Raw genomic sequence first — 17,293 nt, forward strand, 5'->3', positions numbered from 1 at the left:
TTACTGTCTTAAGTGGCTTATTAACTATATCCAAACTCCTGGTCTGATTACGGATACTGCCCTTAACTTACTGCGCCTTAACGTCTTGACTGAAGGTTGTTTCCCTTCGCTTGACAGATAACTATTTTTCCTAGTCTTTGAGACATGGCCCTTTGGATGAAACACGTGCAATTTCTCGGCAATGTAGAGTGCTGACACACGGTACAGCATGGTGCCACAGGGTAGTATGTCTACCCCCTTGATGGATTACTGCTGACAACTGTGACAGGCTGCCTGCCTTTGTGATTGCACGGGAAGCAATTCAAGGCAGAGGTACTGTGTGCCTTTCACTCTGGCTGAGGGGGAAAGGTGCAGAAAGTCAAGACAAGGCAGAGATACTATAAGCATTTAAATAGGTGCAGAGTGAGTGAGTGTGAAAAGAGCAAGTAAGCAGTGCTGAGATGCATCCTGGTCCAATCTGAGTTGGCTACTTGACCCTGACGGCCAAGTAGCCTGGCAGCAGCTTTACAATGAGAGGTGCTGGTGTGCTTCAAAGCACAGTATTGAAATATAGAATGGTATTGTAAGTGGGTCAGAAAGAGTGTGGCGAGGCATATCCAATGTTAATGTAGCTGGATGGGGTGTGCAGGCATTCGCTGACAATGGAGAATGCCCTGAGGTTTTCAGGGCTTCTGTCCAAAATGGAAGCCCAGAGGAGCAAGCAGCGAGCTGAGGTCGCCAAGCACCCACTCTGACTTTCATCCTGAAAGCTACTGTGTTGTTTCTATTCAGCAGGTGGGAGAATAAGTAAATGCATATTAATACGGGGAGACAGGGTTATAATGGCATTCTATTGCATGCAAGTGGATGCAAATAGACCTTGTCACTCACTAGTGAGATTCTCAGCTCACCATTTAGAACTTGGTTGATCGATTGATGCTGAGAATCTTATTTTGGACATTCTCACCCTCATTTCCAAAATGACTTGCCAATGTCCGCATCATTCAGGGGCTTTGGAAGGTTCCACACAATAAATTCATTCATATTTTTTGCTAAGTTTTAAATAACAATAAATGAAAGAAGATTAACTGGTCATTCCTCCTTTTAATGCCATGGGACCAAATGGGCACAATCTCACTATTGCATTTGTTGAGTAAACAGTAACAATGAGCAGAATTTTCAATTGTCTTGCTCACTGCAAGATAAAGTGTTGAGACACCCATCTTGCCTCTGAGGAGGAAGGTGTGTTCTATTTTCTGCCTGACGGATGCTTAAGAGGAGAGCAGTGGGACATTGTCTGGAATCAGGGCTCGAGGTGCCAAAGTCCTTCCCAACCGAAGATTCTGACTGACCAGAAATCCCAAGTACTGTTGCTCAGCAGTGCCACGTGAAAAACATGGAATGCTATCACAGAGACTATGGTGCAGGCTAAAGGCTAAATTGTGGGCGATGGAGTGCATTGGGAGAGAGGGATTCAAAAGGAAGGATGGGGTAACTCTCAGCAGCTACCCCTTGCCTAAAGTACAAGCTCTTCATTAAGTCCTGTGAACATTTATTCCCAGCTGGGCTAATCCCAGCAGCCAGGTTAACCATGGAACTTAATTTGGATGGAGTCAAGGGGATGTCATCTTCATCTGCCTTGCTTCCCCTTGGACCAGAAAATATTTCCCATTATTTTAGAGATCTTTATTAGATAATTAAGTGTTCTGAAGTTTCCTTATCATGCAGAAAAATACTTGAATGCAAATTCATCGTTTTTTTTAAAGGGTAGAAAATAAATGCCTAACACATGATTCATAGTCATTCTAAAATCTATACATTTGAGTCTAATTATTGCAAGAGGGATCCTTAAGATATATCCAATGACAATAATTCCCAGATATTTCTGAGTCATTCGTATTCATATTTGAATCCTACGTAATTATGTCCACGTAACATGATCAGGTCTGATCCCCTTAATAGAGCGCGTCAATAATTAGAGGGCCATAGAGTTAAGGGAAGTGGCAGGTAGTTTAGAGAGGATTTAAGAAACAAAACTTCACCTAGAGGATAGGGATTTCTGGAAATTGCTGCCTCAAAGGACAGTAAGGGCAGGAACCCCCACAGTGTTTAAGAGGACTTAGATGAACACTTGAAATGCAATGGTAGAGGAGGCACAGGCCAATGCCAGTAAATAGGATTAGATAAATACTGATGACTGGACTGGACACAAAGGACCTCATTTTGTGTTGTAGAACTTTATGACGCTATATTTACATTTATGAGATACCCATGCCACAATGTGCTCTCATCTTTCTTCTTGCTTTCCCTCTCACTATATCCAAGTGCAATCCCAACATCTGCAGTTGGTATGAAGGGGTCCTGCTCTGTGGTTGGTCCTATTGGTCTGGAAGACCTGGACGGTTGTCCCTCAAAGGCATTTGGTGGGCCTAGAGGATCCAGACCTGTTGACAGTGTCCTGCCCAGCAGTAAGCTGTCCCCGACTGGAACTCCTGCAGGGGTTTACATCAGAAAAACAGTAGGAAGGTGAAGGGAACAGGCACTTCTGACGTATCCTGAATGGAAGCTTCTGAAGTTCTGTGTGTGGCCTTTTCTTGCTCTGGATGTCTGCTGGCATCACCAATTTCCCCAAGAGGAAGGGACACCTAGAGTAAGATCAAGTTCCCTTGTCCATGCACCTATCCAGAGAGAATGAGCATGCTGGACCCAGTTCTCCATGTTGGCTGCTAATCTTTCCATGGACACAGTCAGCTAGATGCCAGAGCCAACAATATGGTACTGACAATGTCAGTGGACACCTCTGGCCTTTGATCCAGTTTATCAACTGCCTCTGACAAACCTGCTTCTTGTACCTCTGCTTTTTCACAGTATTACCAATGGCCAGGACCATGGGATGATCTTCATACAGGTGCAGTGCAGATGCCTGGTCTCTGATAGTCCTCTGAGTGTGAAAGACCTGGAGCGTTTCTTCCTTAACCTGCTGCAGAGACAAGTCATTAAAGTGCTCATTAGATTGTATTGCCAAGTCTAACCTAGATAGAAGACACACCAAGGTGAACTGCGCTGAGCTTGTGGAGGCTGCAGGAGAATGCCCCGCTGGTACATCCTCTTTGAGATGAGTGACTTCATCCTCAGAGTTGGAGATGGAGCTGACAGTTACTGGTGCTGGCTGCTGGGAGCCAAGGTTTGCTGGGTGCCTGCACATGAGAAGAGAGGGAATCAGTTGTGTATGGGAGAGAAATGCTTGAGTGAGGTAAGAGCGAGTTTGTGTCAGTGGTAATGGGAGAGAAGCACAAGCACAATGAAGCTAATTGGCTCAGTTGCCTGCTGTGAACTTCTCACCCCTAAATGAGTTGTCAAACTCTTCTCCGGCCAAGTAGAAGTACTTCTTTTCCCCTCATTTAGTGTGAAGAGCCTCATATCTGTCAACCCTCGCCAACTGAGTGGATATGATACATTCAATAATGATCATTGTAATCCGTGAACCTTGGTGAGATGTGTATGCAGAGGAAAAGTTAGAATGAGTGCTGTCCCTCTGAGTGTGAGGTAGTAGAGAGATTACAGTAGCACTTACCCCTGCAGAGTGCAGAAGATCACTGACCATTTTTCTGCACATCTGGGCATTGCTTTTTATGCCCTCGACATGGCACAGACCTGAGCTATTGTTTCCGTCCGGGCTGGCTAGCTCTGGTCAGCAGGGTATAGCACTGCCCTCCCAAAATGTCATGCCATCCACCACCACCTCCAGGTTGCTGTCAGTGAAGGAAAGAGCAAACATTCCTAAGTGTAGTGGCTCGAACACAAAATTGTGAAAGTAAGTTCCTGGCTTGCCACATGGGAAGTAGTGTGCAGCTGGGTGCCAATGAACTGAGCAAGGTCCAGGTAGCAGCAAGCACTCCTGCCTCTCTGCTGCGCAATTCCACAGGAGAGGTGATGTAAGGCCCTGACACATAATTAGTGAGGAAAAGAGCAGGGGATTGTCGGAAAATAGTTGCCGTGTGCCATGGTGGGCTGGGCGCCATGAATCCCATTCAATAAATGACTGTCAGAAGTCACACGACACCAAGTTATAGTCCAACAGGTTTATTTGAAATTAAAAGCTTTCATCAGCTCACTTGATGAAGGTGCAGTGCTCTGAAAGCTTGTGATTTCAAATAAACCTGTTGGTTGATAATCCGGTGCCATGTGACTTCTGAGCTTGCCCACTCCAATCCAACACTGGCACCTCCACATCACAATTGACTTTAACAGCTAAACTCTTAACTCTTTTACTCCTCTACTATGAAGAGAATGAAGACCAACTCTCAGACACTGTCTTATAACCTCCCTTGGACTATGACCCCATCACTGAACATTGAGCTCTTGTTTCCAGGACTGTCACTGACCTCATTTCCTCTAGAGATCTCTGCTGCACAGCTTCTCACTTCATTGTCCCCCAGCAGAGCATTACCTGCTCTGTCTACTTCATATCTCCAGCATCTGCAGTACTTTGCTTGCATAGTCCCTTTTGGACCCCTTCCATTCCACTTTATCTCAAAGCTGATAGACAAAAGTTCATACCCCAGGTATTCAGGCAACTCTACTTAGATTAAATATGACTACAAATGCATTGAAATTAAGCTTTTGTGTCCGTTTCTGGCTTGAATACTTACCGGGTCAGCCCCACCAATATGCAGGTAGCCTGTGATAATTAGCATAACATTGAATAACTCAAAACCCACTTCCTGGCAGCAATTATGATGCCTCAATGTTATGATATTCTTCTCTTGCTGAGTTATTTAAAGGAGAAATCACAGTACAGGGGTGCTGTTAGAATTTAAACATGTTCCAGATGCTTATTTTCACGCCAAATTCAAAAGGTCTGCTTCCACAGGCAAGTTCTCACTTGCTATGAACTGAAACATCAGTCTACATACAAAGTAATCTGGTACAGCAAGTCACAGGGTGAACAAAGAACTCTTTTTACCAGTGAGGTACTACACACTGTACAGGGTACCATAGTGTGCTTTTGATCTCTCTGCCTGATGGACAAATAACTTTGTAATTGATTGTATATCCTATTATAACTTACAATCTTACTACAAGTCAAGTTTCTTAAAAGTAAAGCTGAATATGAGCAGAGCAAACCCAATGTACCTGCTGGATCACAGCCTTCACTTATATACCTTCATAGTTGCAAAATAATCAATGTCTCTATGCAGTAAAAAGAGCATAGGACTGAAATCTACATGCCAGCTATTGATCAAGCTGCACATTGCAATAATACTACCTGGCACTGCCGGGACAAAAAGAATCAAACAATTATTTTAAAGTCTCACTAAGTTCTGAACATAGGTTCCAAAAACAGAAATAACTTTTCATAGAGTTCTACATTTCTAGCAAGTAAAGCTTGAGCCACTGACTCATGCAGGACAGTTTCAATCTGCACTGAGGCAGTCACGGTTCTGCAAGACGGCAGTGACAATTGGTCTGAACGTTCCAGGTCTAAGGATGCCAAAAGAGGTCAAGCAGAGCTCCTGATCATGATCCAGTGACCCCTACTGGGAACTGTATGTTTTTGGCCAACAGTTGAGAACAGGATTAAATTTCCTGTGATGCCTTACACAAAAGAAAGGCACATTGTCAATCATTCTCTGTGCCCACACGTGCAGAAAAGGAAATCTCTGCGAGAGTTGCCAGAGCCACATAATTGTACTCACAGGAATTAACCCACTTCTGGGAAGAACTAAGTAAAGGTAATTAAATTTAGAAAACAAAAATAATGATTTCTGAAATAGTTTTAGGAACTCTGGCAGGTGCTGAATAGCATACTTAGAGTCATAGAGATGTACAGCACAGAAAGAGACCTTTCGGTCCATCTCGTCCATGCTGACCAGTAACCTAAATTAATCTAGTCCCATTTGCCAGCACTTGACCCATATCTCTTTAAGCCTTCCTATTCATATACCCATTCAGATGCCTTTTAAATATTGTAATTGTACCAGCCTCCATCACTTCCTTTGGCAGCTCATTCCATAAACAGACCATCCACTGCATGAAAAAGTTACCCTTTAGGGCTTTTATATTTCTTTCCCCTCTCACCCTAAACCTATGCCCTTTAGTTCTGAACTCCCCCACCCCAGGGAAAAGACCTTCTCTATTTACCCTATCCATGCCCTCATGATTTTATAAACCTCTAAGATGTCACCCCTCAGTCTCCGATGCTCCAGGGAGAATATTCTGCAACTTACTTTTCTTTTACATGTCAAATCATTCAATAAAGATCAACAAAAGACAAATTTAAACATAGGATTCAACTTGTGGTGGTAATGTGCCCTTGCTATTTAAAGAAAAGTATGTTTTGTTTATTTTACTTTTAAGGTGCAAAATATATTCTGTAAAATTATTGATGTATGTTTTAATTTCGATGCAATCGTACATTACTAGTAAAAAAAACTGAATTACTTTATTTTATCAAATTAATGTTTGGAAATATACTGTAGTCATAAATAAACTCATATTCATATGGAGAAATAATCTTCTGTGCATCTAGTATAAAGCTGTAGTTCGATCATACTACTACTGTTTTCATCTTGCATTTTAATGAGTCTGAAGCATCCTATGCCAATCTTATATCTTGTCACAACAGCTTTACCATGACTATTATGTTCCTAAACACAACTCTTTTCGAAGTGCCTATTGCTGTCTTGCTGCCCTTGCAGCAGCCATTCCTTCTGTATCTTTTCTCTGAGTCAGCTCGCAAATATTAGTCCTCTGATCCAAATCTCTTTCTGTTCTAACAGCCCAGTTCATAACATTTGTGAAGAAACACAATGATCTATTTACACTCATATTTGGATTTTGATTACCTTGACTAGACAAACAGTGGAACAGACCTGAGAAGCCTTCGATGATTCTAATTTGTCTGTTGTACTACTACAAATAGATAATGAATGTAGAAAGAATGGTACTCTATTATCCTTCTCCTATATGATTACAATATATTTTGCATTTACGGAACATACAGCTTGCCAACATGGGAGGATTATTCCACCAGAAAAAATACAAGCTTTTTGCCTCAGAAGCAGCCAATAGTATGGGAAGAACAGAATATGATAACATGTCAAATTCTCCCATGCTTAATTTAATGACCACGCTCTAATTCCTAAACGAATCTCAATCTGCCAAAGAAAAACAGAATACGGTGTGCAGAGCAAACATAGTTTACATAAAGGACAATCAAGGACCACATTTGAAACAAAAACAGCAAGTGCTGAAGAAACGCAGCAGGTTTGGCAGCATCAGTAGAGAAAAATAAACAATGTTAACATTTTAAGTCAAGTGATCCTTTGTCAGAAAGACAGGACCACGTTCTTTTTTTTTGCTAAGATGCTTTTTTAAACTAAAGCAACTACCTTTGCTTAACACATTCTTTTGAACAGCAAACACGTATTGCGTAATTTTGAAGAATATAATTCATAGTGAAACAAAGCAGCCAACCACAATGAAGTTGTAATAATAGCCCCCAGTCACTCAAACAGCTAACAAGCCACTTAAACATGGGAGAAAGTTGGTGATGGATGTGGGAGGAGGAAGAAATGTAGTCAACAATACTGTAGTTAAGTGTCTACTTTTCTGGCAAGTTCATAAAGTGTTTTTACTGACAAAAGCTGCAGATCTTTGTGAGCTATGTAATTGAGAAAACATTTTCGCTTCACATAGAGACTGGCAAAGAAATGTATTTTACTTGGTTTTTCCAGTAAGTTCTCCAATTTACCACAATTATCTAGGACACTTTTAAGGGGAATTTCAGTGCCACAGAATGGACTAGACAATGTCATAGGGTCATAGAGTGGTGCAGCATGAAAACAGACCCTTTGGTTGTGTCCGTCCATGCTGACCAGATATCCTTAATTAACCTGGTCCCATTTGCCAGCACTTGCCAATTTCCCTCTAACTCCTTCTTACACATGTAGCCATCATAGTGCCTTCTACATGTTACAATTTTACCAGCCTCCCACACTTCCTCTGGCAGCTCATTGCATACACGCACCATCCTCTGCATGAAAACGTTGCCCGTTACATTCTTTTTTTTAATCTTTCCCCACTCAGCTTAAACCTATGCCCTCTAGTTTTGGACTCCTCCACTCCAGGGAAAAGGCCATGTCTGTTTCCCTTATCCATGCAACTCGATTTTATAAATATCTTCAACGTCACCCCCTCAGGCTCCAATGCTCCAGGAAAAACAGCCCAGTCTATTCAGCCTCTCCCTATAGCTCAAGCCCTCCAACCCTGGCAACATTCTTGTAAATCTTTTCTGAACCCTTTCAAGTTTAACAACATCTTTCCTTTATCAGGAAGATCAGAACTGAATGCAGTATTCCAAAAGTGGCCTAGATTTGATTGCAAATTCAATTTAGACAATTGGTTGAAACTATTCTGAGAAACAGGTTTCACTCATAACCTTGTCCCTCAACTTAAAACTATCCTTAATAGGTGAAGTCACTCAGGTAGATCAAGAAATGGTAGATATGAGAAATACCATGCTACTACAGTTGAGGACACTCTCCTAATGATGAACTGTAGAGTGTAATTGGGATAAGAAAGAGGGCACTTTGTTGTTTGTCCAATGTGCAACCTTGTCCTACATACGTGATGCTGATACTGGCAAGGCAACTGCTCTACTCTCCATCAAAAACCAATGTACAATATTTTAGTGCAGTGAAAGGTCATCCTGTAGTAAACTGTAGGTGATTAGGAAATTAAATTTGGCAAGAAACCACAAGAAAATATTGGGGTAACTTATCAAAAGCTTGATCAAAGAGAAAGGCTTTGAGAAGCATCAGATAGAAGGATAGAAAAGTAGAAAGGTGAAAATGTTTAAGGAAGGAATTCCAGAAACAGATGAAGACATGGCAACCAGTGGTGCAACAATTAAATGTAAGGATGCACAAGACACCAGTTTTACAGGAATGCAGATATCCCAGATATTTAAAGGATTGGAGAAGATTTCAGAGATTGGGAGAGGTGAGGCTACGTAAGGATTCAAAATCAAGATGGTAATATTAAAATTGTAACACTGCTCAAATAAGAGTCAACGTATATTATTGAGCATAGGGGTAAGAGATGGTGAACCAGACTTGGATCAAGTTTCAATATGGATAGCAGAGTAATGGATGAATAAGGTTTAGGGTAGGTGGAAGATTGAAGACAAGCAGGGATGCAGTGGAATAGTCACATCTGGAACTAACAAAGGCTGAGAGAAGGAATGGTGCACCAGATGAGCTTGAGACAGGAGATGGGTCAAGTGATATTATAAAGATTGTGACTGACCTGAATGATAAGGCAAATATCTGGTCAAAAGTCCAAGGATGACCCTATGGTTGCAAAGAATCTGATATAACCTCAGGTGGTTGTTATGGCCAGTCCAAACCCCCTCAAAATCTAATTAAGAAGATAGTCTAGACCTTCATTTTTTTCTTACTTTAAAGGGAAGGTGTTGCATTCAATTGGTCAACCTACTCAATGTTAAGCAATATACTCATTAGTTTCACACTTTAGTTAAAATAAAGACAAAATAAAAATAAAAGAATTGGCTTAACTGTAACTCTATTAAAATGCTTAACAAAATAATATTTATACTAATAATTAACTGTTCCAATATAGTGACAGCCCATAAACACACCCTTGGCAAAGGCAAATTCAGCAAAATAGATTGTCTCACATGCAATTCTAGCAGCAGAAAGAGAACCCCAGCTTTTAGCTGTAATAGAGAGAGGAATAAGAGATTCCCATATTCATTTTCAAGACCCTAGCAACTGTTACTCAAGGCTAAAACTAAAAAGAAAACCTTGATTCTGTGGGAGCTGGACTCCACCCATTCATTCTGCTTCTATTGTTACTTTATTGGCTTTGGAGCAGAATACCCGCCACCGAGGTATGAACTTTTCTTCACAAAACAAAGGACAAAATACATCTCTCAAAGCCATAGTATAATCACATAGTTGCCATGGAGAAGTACTGAGTTGCTAGGTAGAGTAACTGTGGCAAGGGCCGAAAATGACGGCTTCAGTCTTCCTAATATTGAGTAACTGATTATTTCTGCTCAGCTAATACTACATATTGGACATGCAACAAAAAAAATTAGAGATAGTTAAGACATCAGTGAACTGATACTGAGCTAGAACGGGGTGTCATAAGCATTTATACAGAATCCAAGAGCACTGCTTTCTCTTAAATTCATAAACACAAAAATGAAAGGAAAAGGGAGGCATATTTACATTTGGACAATTGCTAGATATATTAACTGGTCAGTGTCATGAACTACATATGTCTGGTTTGTCATTCTCTTCATTAAGAGATACTGCAACATCCATAGCAAAACTGTCTTGTAGTTCAGCTGCTACTTTTCATTTTTACACCTTCCTACACCTGTATAATTCTAAGAAAGTTTCTCCTGATTGACTTTCATGTGCAAAATAACCATTTTTCTCTTAGTTTATTTTTCTAAAACCTGTTAGGGATGGACTCTCTCTAGAATATAATAAGAAGAAGTAATAATTACTTCATGATGAATGCACATCTATGTTTCTGCTGTGTTATTACACAGGTCTCAGCAAGGCACTACAACTTTAAGTCAGCTGGATGGCATCACAATATGTGTGATACGTAGATAAGTTTCCAACTTATTCTTTATACAATAGGTCAGTCAGTTAGTCAGCCAGACAATTACGTACATAATGTAATAGTTACATGAGTCAGCATACAACCTGGACTGTACATAGGTCGGAGATGTCATATTCATGTACACAGTTAGTTGTTAATAAACTTCGATATAACTGTCTCAAGAAGAACCCGTCTATATATTACATGTGCTAACATTTAGATAACCATGTGGAATTGGCACACAAGGTTGGGTTTTTTTAAAATACAATATTTTTAAACAAATAAATCCATGGAATGTTAATTCAAAATAGTTCATTATTGCAAAGCACATAAGGATCATTACAACTTTTCCATGGTGCTGCATTTCCAAACAGATTCAAAAGTTTGTATGCCTGGGAGTTTTTGTTTTCTCAGTACTTCTGAAATTCTTTTTCTAAACAGAATTGATCAAAGAGCAAATGACCAAATGGGCATTAGATGCCATATTTTAGATAAACAGAGAAAGAAGAGACCGCAACAGCATGATGGGCAAAAACACTGAAGCTGAAAACATTCTTACTACAGTTAATAAGAGAAACATATCATTGCAGTGTGTCAAAGGAGTCATAAAAGATGAGTAATAAGGACAAAGTGCTACTCCTGGAATTGAACAGGAAACCAGAAACCACTGAAAAACCAGTGACACTACCAGTGACTCATGACACACACACACACACAAATAATTAATCATGCTAGCATAATTAGACCTTTCATATGCTTTAATTAAGTGAAATGTTTACACTTTCCTCTCTTATAGACACACCACCCGTTATACCCACTCTGAAGAATAGTTGATGCTTTGGCATGAATTCCAAGACAAGGTGCAGCCAACAGTTCAGCTAATCACAAACAATGAAATCAGTGTATAATCATGAAGACTGACTCAGAATTACAGCTGATATTAATCACAAGTAATGGCTTGTGTTTACATAGCATAAATATAATTTTCTATATGTTAAATATACTTTTATACTTATTCATATTTTCTTTATTTCTTTTCTTTAATCTTTCATAGTGTGTGGGATCCATTGCTAAGGTCAGTATTTTTTGCCTATTTTTAAATACCCTTGAATCTAATGGCGTGTCAGGGTAGTTTAGTGGGAACCACATTGCTGGTGAATGAGCATCTTACTTAAGGCTGGAAGGGATTTCAGAGGAAGGAATAATTTCAGTAGTTTTTACTGTTTGTTCATGTATTTAGGAAATTAATAATTTAGAAGTAGATACAAATTGTTCAAAATTATTTATTAATGACTATACAATTTTTTTTGCAAATGAACATTTTAATGAAAATAGATATAAGAAAGACATTTTAATCAGAATGCAGGAATCGCTGGCTGGGCCACTATCTATTGCCCATTCCTAATTGCCCCGAGAAGGTGATGGTGACCTCCTTTCTTGAATCACTGCAGCCCATGTGCTACAGGTATACCCACTGTACTGTTAGGGAGAGAGTTGCAGGATTTTGGCCCTGTCACAGTGATTGAATAGCAGTAGATTTGCAAGTCACGATGGTACATGGCTTAACAGAAACTTGCAGGTGGTGTGTTCCTGTATATCTGCTGCCCTTGTCCGTCTAAATGGTAGTGATCATTGCATGGAAGATGCTGTCTAAGGAGCCTTGGTGTCTTGTTCCAGTGCATCTTGTAGTTGGTACACACTGCTACCACTGTACATCAATGATGAAGAAAGTGAATGTTAAAAATGTTAGATGGAGTGCCAAACAAGAGGGCTACTGTGTCCTGGATGTTGTTAAGATGCCTGAGTGCTGTTTGTGCTGTTGTTTGCCTCATCCAGGCAAGTGAAGAGTATTCCATCAGACTCTTGATGTACATCTTTTAGATGGTGGGCAGGCTTTGACATATCAAGAGGTGAGTTATTCACCACAAAATTCTGAGCCTCTGACTTGCTCTTGTAGTTACAGTATTTAGATGTCTCATCAGTTTCTGGTCAATGGCAATCCCCATTTTTATTTATTCATTCAGTTTATGTTTGCGTCACTGGCTGAGCCAGCATTTATTGCCTATCCCTGGTTGCCCTTGAGAGGGTGATAATGAGCTGCCTTCTTGAACCACTGAAATCCACATGCTGTAGGTTGACTCATAATTCCATTATGGAGAGAATTACCAGATTTTGATCTAGTGACACTGTTATAATAGGTAAATTAAATTTCACAAATGTAAAAGAAATGTATTCCAAAATATACCAATAAGGAGTATAAAATGAGAGATCATATTCCAAAGTAATGATGTACTCCTACTTAGAACACGAACACACATCATGGAATGCGAGAATACAAGCAATCACTGCATGATGAATTCCTGATAACTGGGTTCCTTCGATAAGCACTATTTGCTTTCATGTAGCAAGAGCAAAAAAGATCAAAGTGCTAGTAACCTTGGATCACAAACAAATCTTCCAGTGGCTAATGACTAACACAGGCAGATACACAGCATTCAAGCATTGCCCATCCTCGCAGTGTCTTTAGTCAGGAAGGAAGAGAAACAAAAAGAATGATTGTATTAAATGAGAGAAATTCCAAAATTCAAATATAATGTGCAAAGCACTTGTGTATTTTAATGTAATAGATCCAATTAATGCTGTAGGATGGTTAATTTGTAATGCTTTATTCCTTGTTTAATTGCTGCTTAGTACTTGTAAATATCTTTCGTATAGTTCTTGTAATTGTTCACAACTTTTAGTATCCTGTTCTTGTGGATAAAAGTTCTAGCATCACCACTCAACTTCAAGCAAGACAATCTTAACTATTTGCTTTTATTTATAAACCATGCTCTATTTTGATCGGTTGTTATTCAAAAGAGAATTCTTGCTTCTGTTCCTTTAGTGAGGCAGAGTCATTTCATATGATTGCAACATGAATTTAACACCATAAAGCATCCCAAGCACTTTCATGGAAGTGCTACTCAACCAAGTTGAAAGACTCAAGGGGAAATTAGGAAAACAAAATCACCCAAGTAGTGGTCAGGGTCTCAGCAGAAAATACAGGCACATTCTCCCAAATCATTGAAACATTTTCTAATCAATCTCTTCAGAGATGTTATTACAGAACTCTGGATTATATGGGACACTTACCTGGGTGTACTGAAAGCAATAAGTGCTGGAGGTCACAGCAGGTCAGCAAGCATCCATGGAGAGAGAGCAAGCTAACATTTCAAGTCTAAATGACTCTGATGAAGAATCATCTAGACTCGAAACATTAGCTTGCTCTCTTTCCATGGATGCTGCCTGACCTGCTGTGATCTCCAGCACTTGTTGCTTTCAGAGCAGATTCCAACAACTGCAGTAATTTGTTCCTACTTATCTAGGTGTTTTGGCTTAAGAGGTAGGGGCACTACCAATGTGCCACAATAGTCCATCCCATAACAAAGGGTGGCTGGAGATGCACCTCACCACACATAGAATCCGTACAGTGTGAAAACAGGACCTTCAGTCCAACAAGTCCACACCGACCCTTGATAGAGTAACCCACCCAGACCCATTCCCCTACATTACCTCAAAGTAATGCACCTAATCTACACATCCCTGAACACTATGAGCAATTTAGCTTGGCCAACTCACATGGCCTGCACATCTTTGGATTGTGGGAGGAAACCAGAGCATCCAGAGGAAACGCACATAGACACAGGGAGAATATGCAAACTCTACACAATCACCCAAGGCAGGACTCAAACCCAGGTCCCTGGTGCCGTGAGGCAACAGTACTAACCACTGAACCACCATGCTGCCCGGTAACATGTCCTGAAGGGTAACAGACTAAATTCTAGGAAGTGTGGATCGCTGGGGTTGGCTTGTTTTTCACCTGTTACAGGTGCAACGGGCCAAGCGGCTGCTTTTTGTGCCATAAACTTTTGATATTTCTCAGACCCGTTCCTGAAGGAGAACTCTCACCAATTTCCAGAGAATAAATGTCAATTCCAGTCATCTACATTTTTAGAGTGCCCGTGCAGTTGAATCTTCCTTTTATGCCAGCTGAGTGGGTAATAACCCTTCTGCTACAACTCTACAACAGTTACACACAGCCATTCCCTGTGTCAGTTATAACTTTTGTCTGTCAATTGTACTGTATAGTCTACAGGTACTATTCATAAAAATATGAACAAATGCAAGAAAGACAAAAAAAGCTCCAAATATAAAATATATTAAAGAATGATATTAGTTCTTAAATTATGCAGTTATTTTTTCTCTTGAAATTGGTACTCCTGTAATAGCTTAAAACAGGATCAGAAAATTTTACACTATAGAGGGAGGTCATTCGACCCATCCTGCCTGTACCTGCTCCCGGAAGAGTTAGGAGAATCGACGTTTTGGGCATGAGCCCTTCTTCAGGAATGAGGAAAGTGTGCCAAGCAGGCTGAGGTAAAAGATAAGGAGGATGGACTTGGGGGAGGGGCATTGGAAATGCGATAGGTGGAAGGAGGTTAAGGTGAGGGTGATAAGCCGGAGTGGGGGTGGGGGCGGAGAGGTCAGGAAGAAGATTGCAGGTTAAGAAGGTGGTGCTGAGTTCGAGGGTTGGGACTGAGACAAGGTGGAGGGAGGGGAAATGAGGAAACTGGAGAAATCTGAGTTCATCCCTTGTGGTTGGAGGGTTCCTAGGCGGAAGATGAGGCGCTCTTCCTCCAGCCATCGTGTTGCTATGGTCTGGCGATGGAGGAGTCCAAGGACCTGCATGTCCTTGGTGGAGTGGGAGGGGGAGTTGAAATGTTGAGCCACGGGGTGGTTGGGTTGGTTGGTCCGGGTGTCCCAGAGGTGTTCTCTGAAACGCTCCGCAAGTAGGCGGCCTACTTGGCCACTGTCTCCTGGGCTGACAGTCACAGGTAGGACTGAGACCCGTCCCAGTGGAGAGATTCCCACACTGGAGCGTTCAGGGAACTAGTGATCGGATGACATAAACGGCATCCCCGTGGATGCTGCGCTCAGGCAGAGACGAGATCGCAGTGCAGTACTTACAATGTGACGGTTTGGTTCGGCAGGAGGCTGGACTGCAAAGTTTCCAACAACTCGCCGTGACTGCACGCCACTTTGATCCGGATGATCTGTCTGCCTGGTCCCTTCGAGCGCTCACTGGTACAGCTGCAGCTATCGATGATCAAGTCAGGGCAGCTCCTGTTGCCGGCTGTGACCCCAAACAATCCGGCGATTAAATGCACCCAGAGCAAGAGTTTCATCGTGAACCTGATCTTGGGAGCGATTTCTGCAGTCCCGGTCTCTCGTTGTCTGAACTGCTCATTTCCCCAGTAAATCCGGCGGACTGTGACAAGTCTCTCTGCAAACTTCTCTCTGCGAGTGTCCAATCTCACCTAGTGACTGGGCATCCCCAGCATGGTGTTCCTTGACAACTGTTGATAGAGAATCTTTGGCAATAGTCTTGGGAGGTACCATTCGGCTGGCATTAGTTTCTCTTGTTGGGGTTCTGTCACTGGGTTTGGGTAGATCAGAGGGTCTATCTCTCTCTCTCTCACACACACACACACACAGGGGAAGGTGCTGACAGTCCCCAGCAGTTGACCAGCCGCAGCCTCGACCCCTTGGAGGCGCCGCACTTTTCACATTTTTTTTTCCCAGGGGCGGCCTGAGATCTCAGGCACGGCCGGAGTTCGGCTTCCCGCTGCCGAGTTGACTCCACCGGCTCAAGGAAAACAAGAGCAAAAAAAAAAGTTTTTTTAACCCTCCTCCCACCGTGTGTTCAACTCGAAACTCAACAGGTCCCGAGGTGCAGCGGCCGCGGCTCCAGTGCACTCAGCTCTCCCCAGGAGTGGAGCTGTCAGTGGGCAGGCAAGCTGAGGGCAAGTGGCTGTCAGTCCGCCCCGAGTTAGCCCAGCCTCCAATCAGGCAGCCTTCAACCCTTCCAGCGCTGATTCCTGCTTTGGTTTCGGGGAGGAGGGGAGGAGGGAGACAACTTGGCTGCAGTCTGTAATGGTTCACTGACATGACCACGTTCCCTTCGGCATTGTTTAGATTTGACTTCAACAATGTTCCCCCGGCACAGTTCATCAAGGGGAGCAGGAAAACGCCGAATTGTACAAAAGAAAACTTTGTTGTGTGTGCGGGAGAAATGCTGTGATTCACGTGACTAGAGGGGGACAGGAGACAAGGCAAATGACTGACCTGTTATCTGTTTGCGCCGTTACTTTCCTACTCATCTGTCAATGATAATACACCGGGACTGACGCTCACTCATTCCTGTTTTAAAAAATACATCCAAATCACAGCGCCTCATGGTTAAACAGGCTTGGAAACTCTCTCTCCCTCTCTCTTTGGATATAGTATTTCTAACAACATATGTTTTCCTTATTCAATTGCAAGTACTGTTGGTATATGCTTTTCCTCTTCATAAACTACAAGGAGTGATGTACTCTGAAACCCCAAGCAAGCTGATGGGACAGACAGCTCTCATTACAGACAATAGCTTTCACACGAATAGATTATTGTGCCTGTGAAAATACATTGCTTTCTTAAAACAATACTTAGTTTTGCTCATTTGCAAAGGACTCACTAAACTCCAATTTTAAGATAATATGCGGAGTTTTATTTCAGTGCGTTCAGTGCACAGGAATTTTTCAGATATTATCTCATTTTCTGAGTTCAGAATTTTATCAATCCCGCTGAATAG

The 17,293-nt window shown here is 41.6% G+C and overlaps 1 protein-coding gene across 1 annotated transcript in view; it reads right to left on the reverse strand.

The window, feature by feature from the left end:
• The window catches only part of LOC122561112 (adhesion G protein-coupled receptor A3), a 522,394-nt gene extending 505,342 nt beyond the window's left edge, over positions 1 to 17,052 (reverse strand). The window contains exon 1 of the mRNA XM_043712551.1: positions 15,631 to 17,052. Within this exon, the coding sequence (XP_043568486.1) occupies positions 15,631 to 15,848 (218 nt within the window). The 5' untranslated portion in view covers positions 15,849 to 17,052. The remainder of the gene's footprint in view (positions 1 to 15,630) is intronic.
• Positions 17,053 to 17,293: the final 241 nt, after the last annotated feature.

Source organism: Chiloscyllium plagiosum, chromosome 22, assembly GCF_004010195.1.
Source record: "Chiloscyllium plagiosum isolate BGI_BamShark_2017 chromosome 22, ASM401019v2, whole genome shotgun sequence".
Lineage (NCBI taxonomy): Eukaryota > Metazoa > Chordata > Chondrichthyes > Orectolobiformes > Hemiscylliidae > Chiloscyllium > Chiloscyllium plagiosum.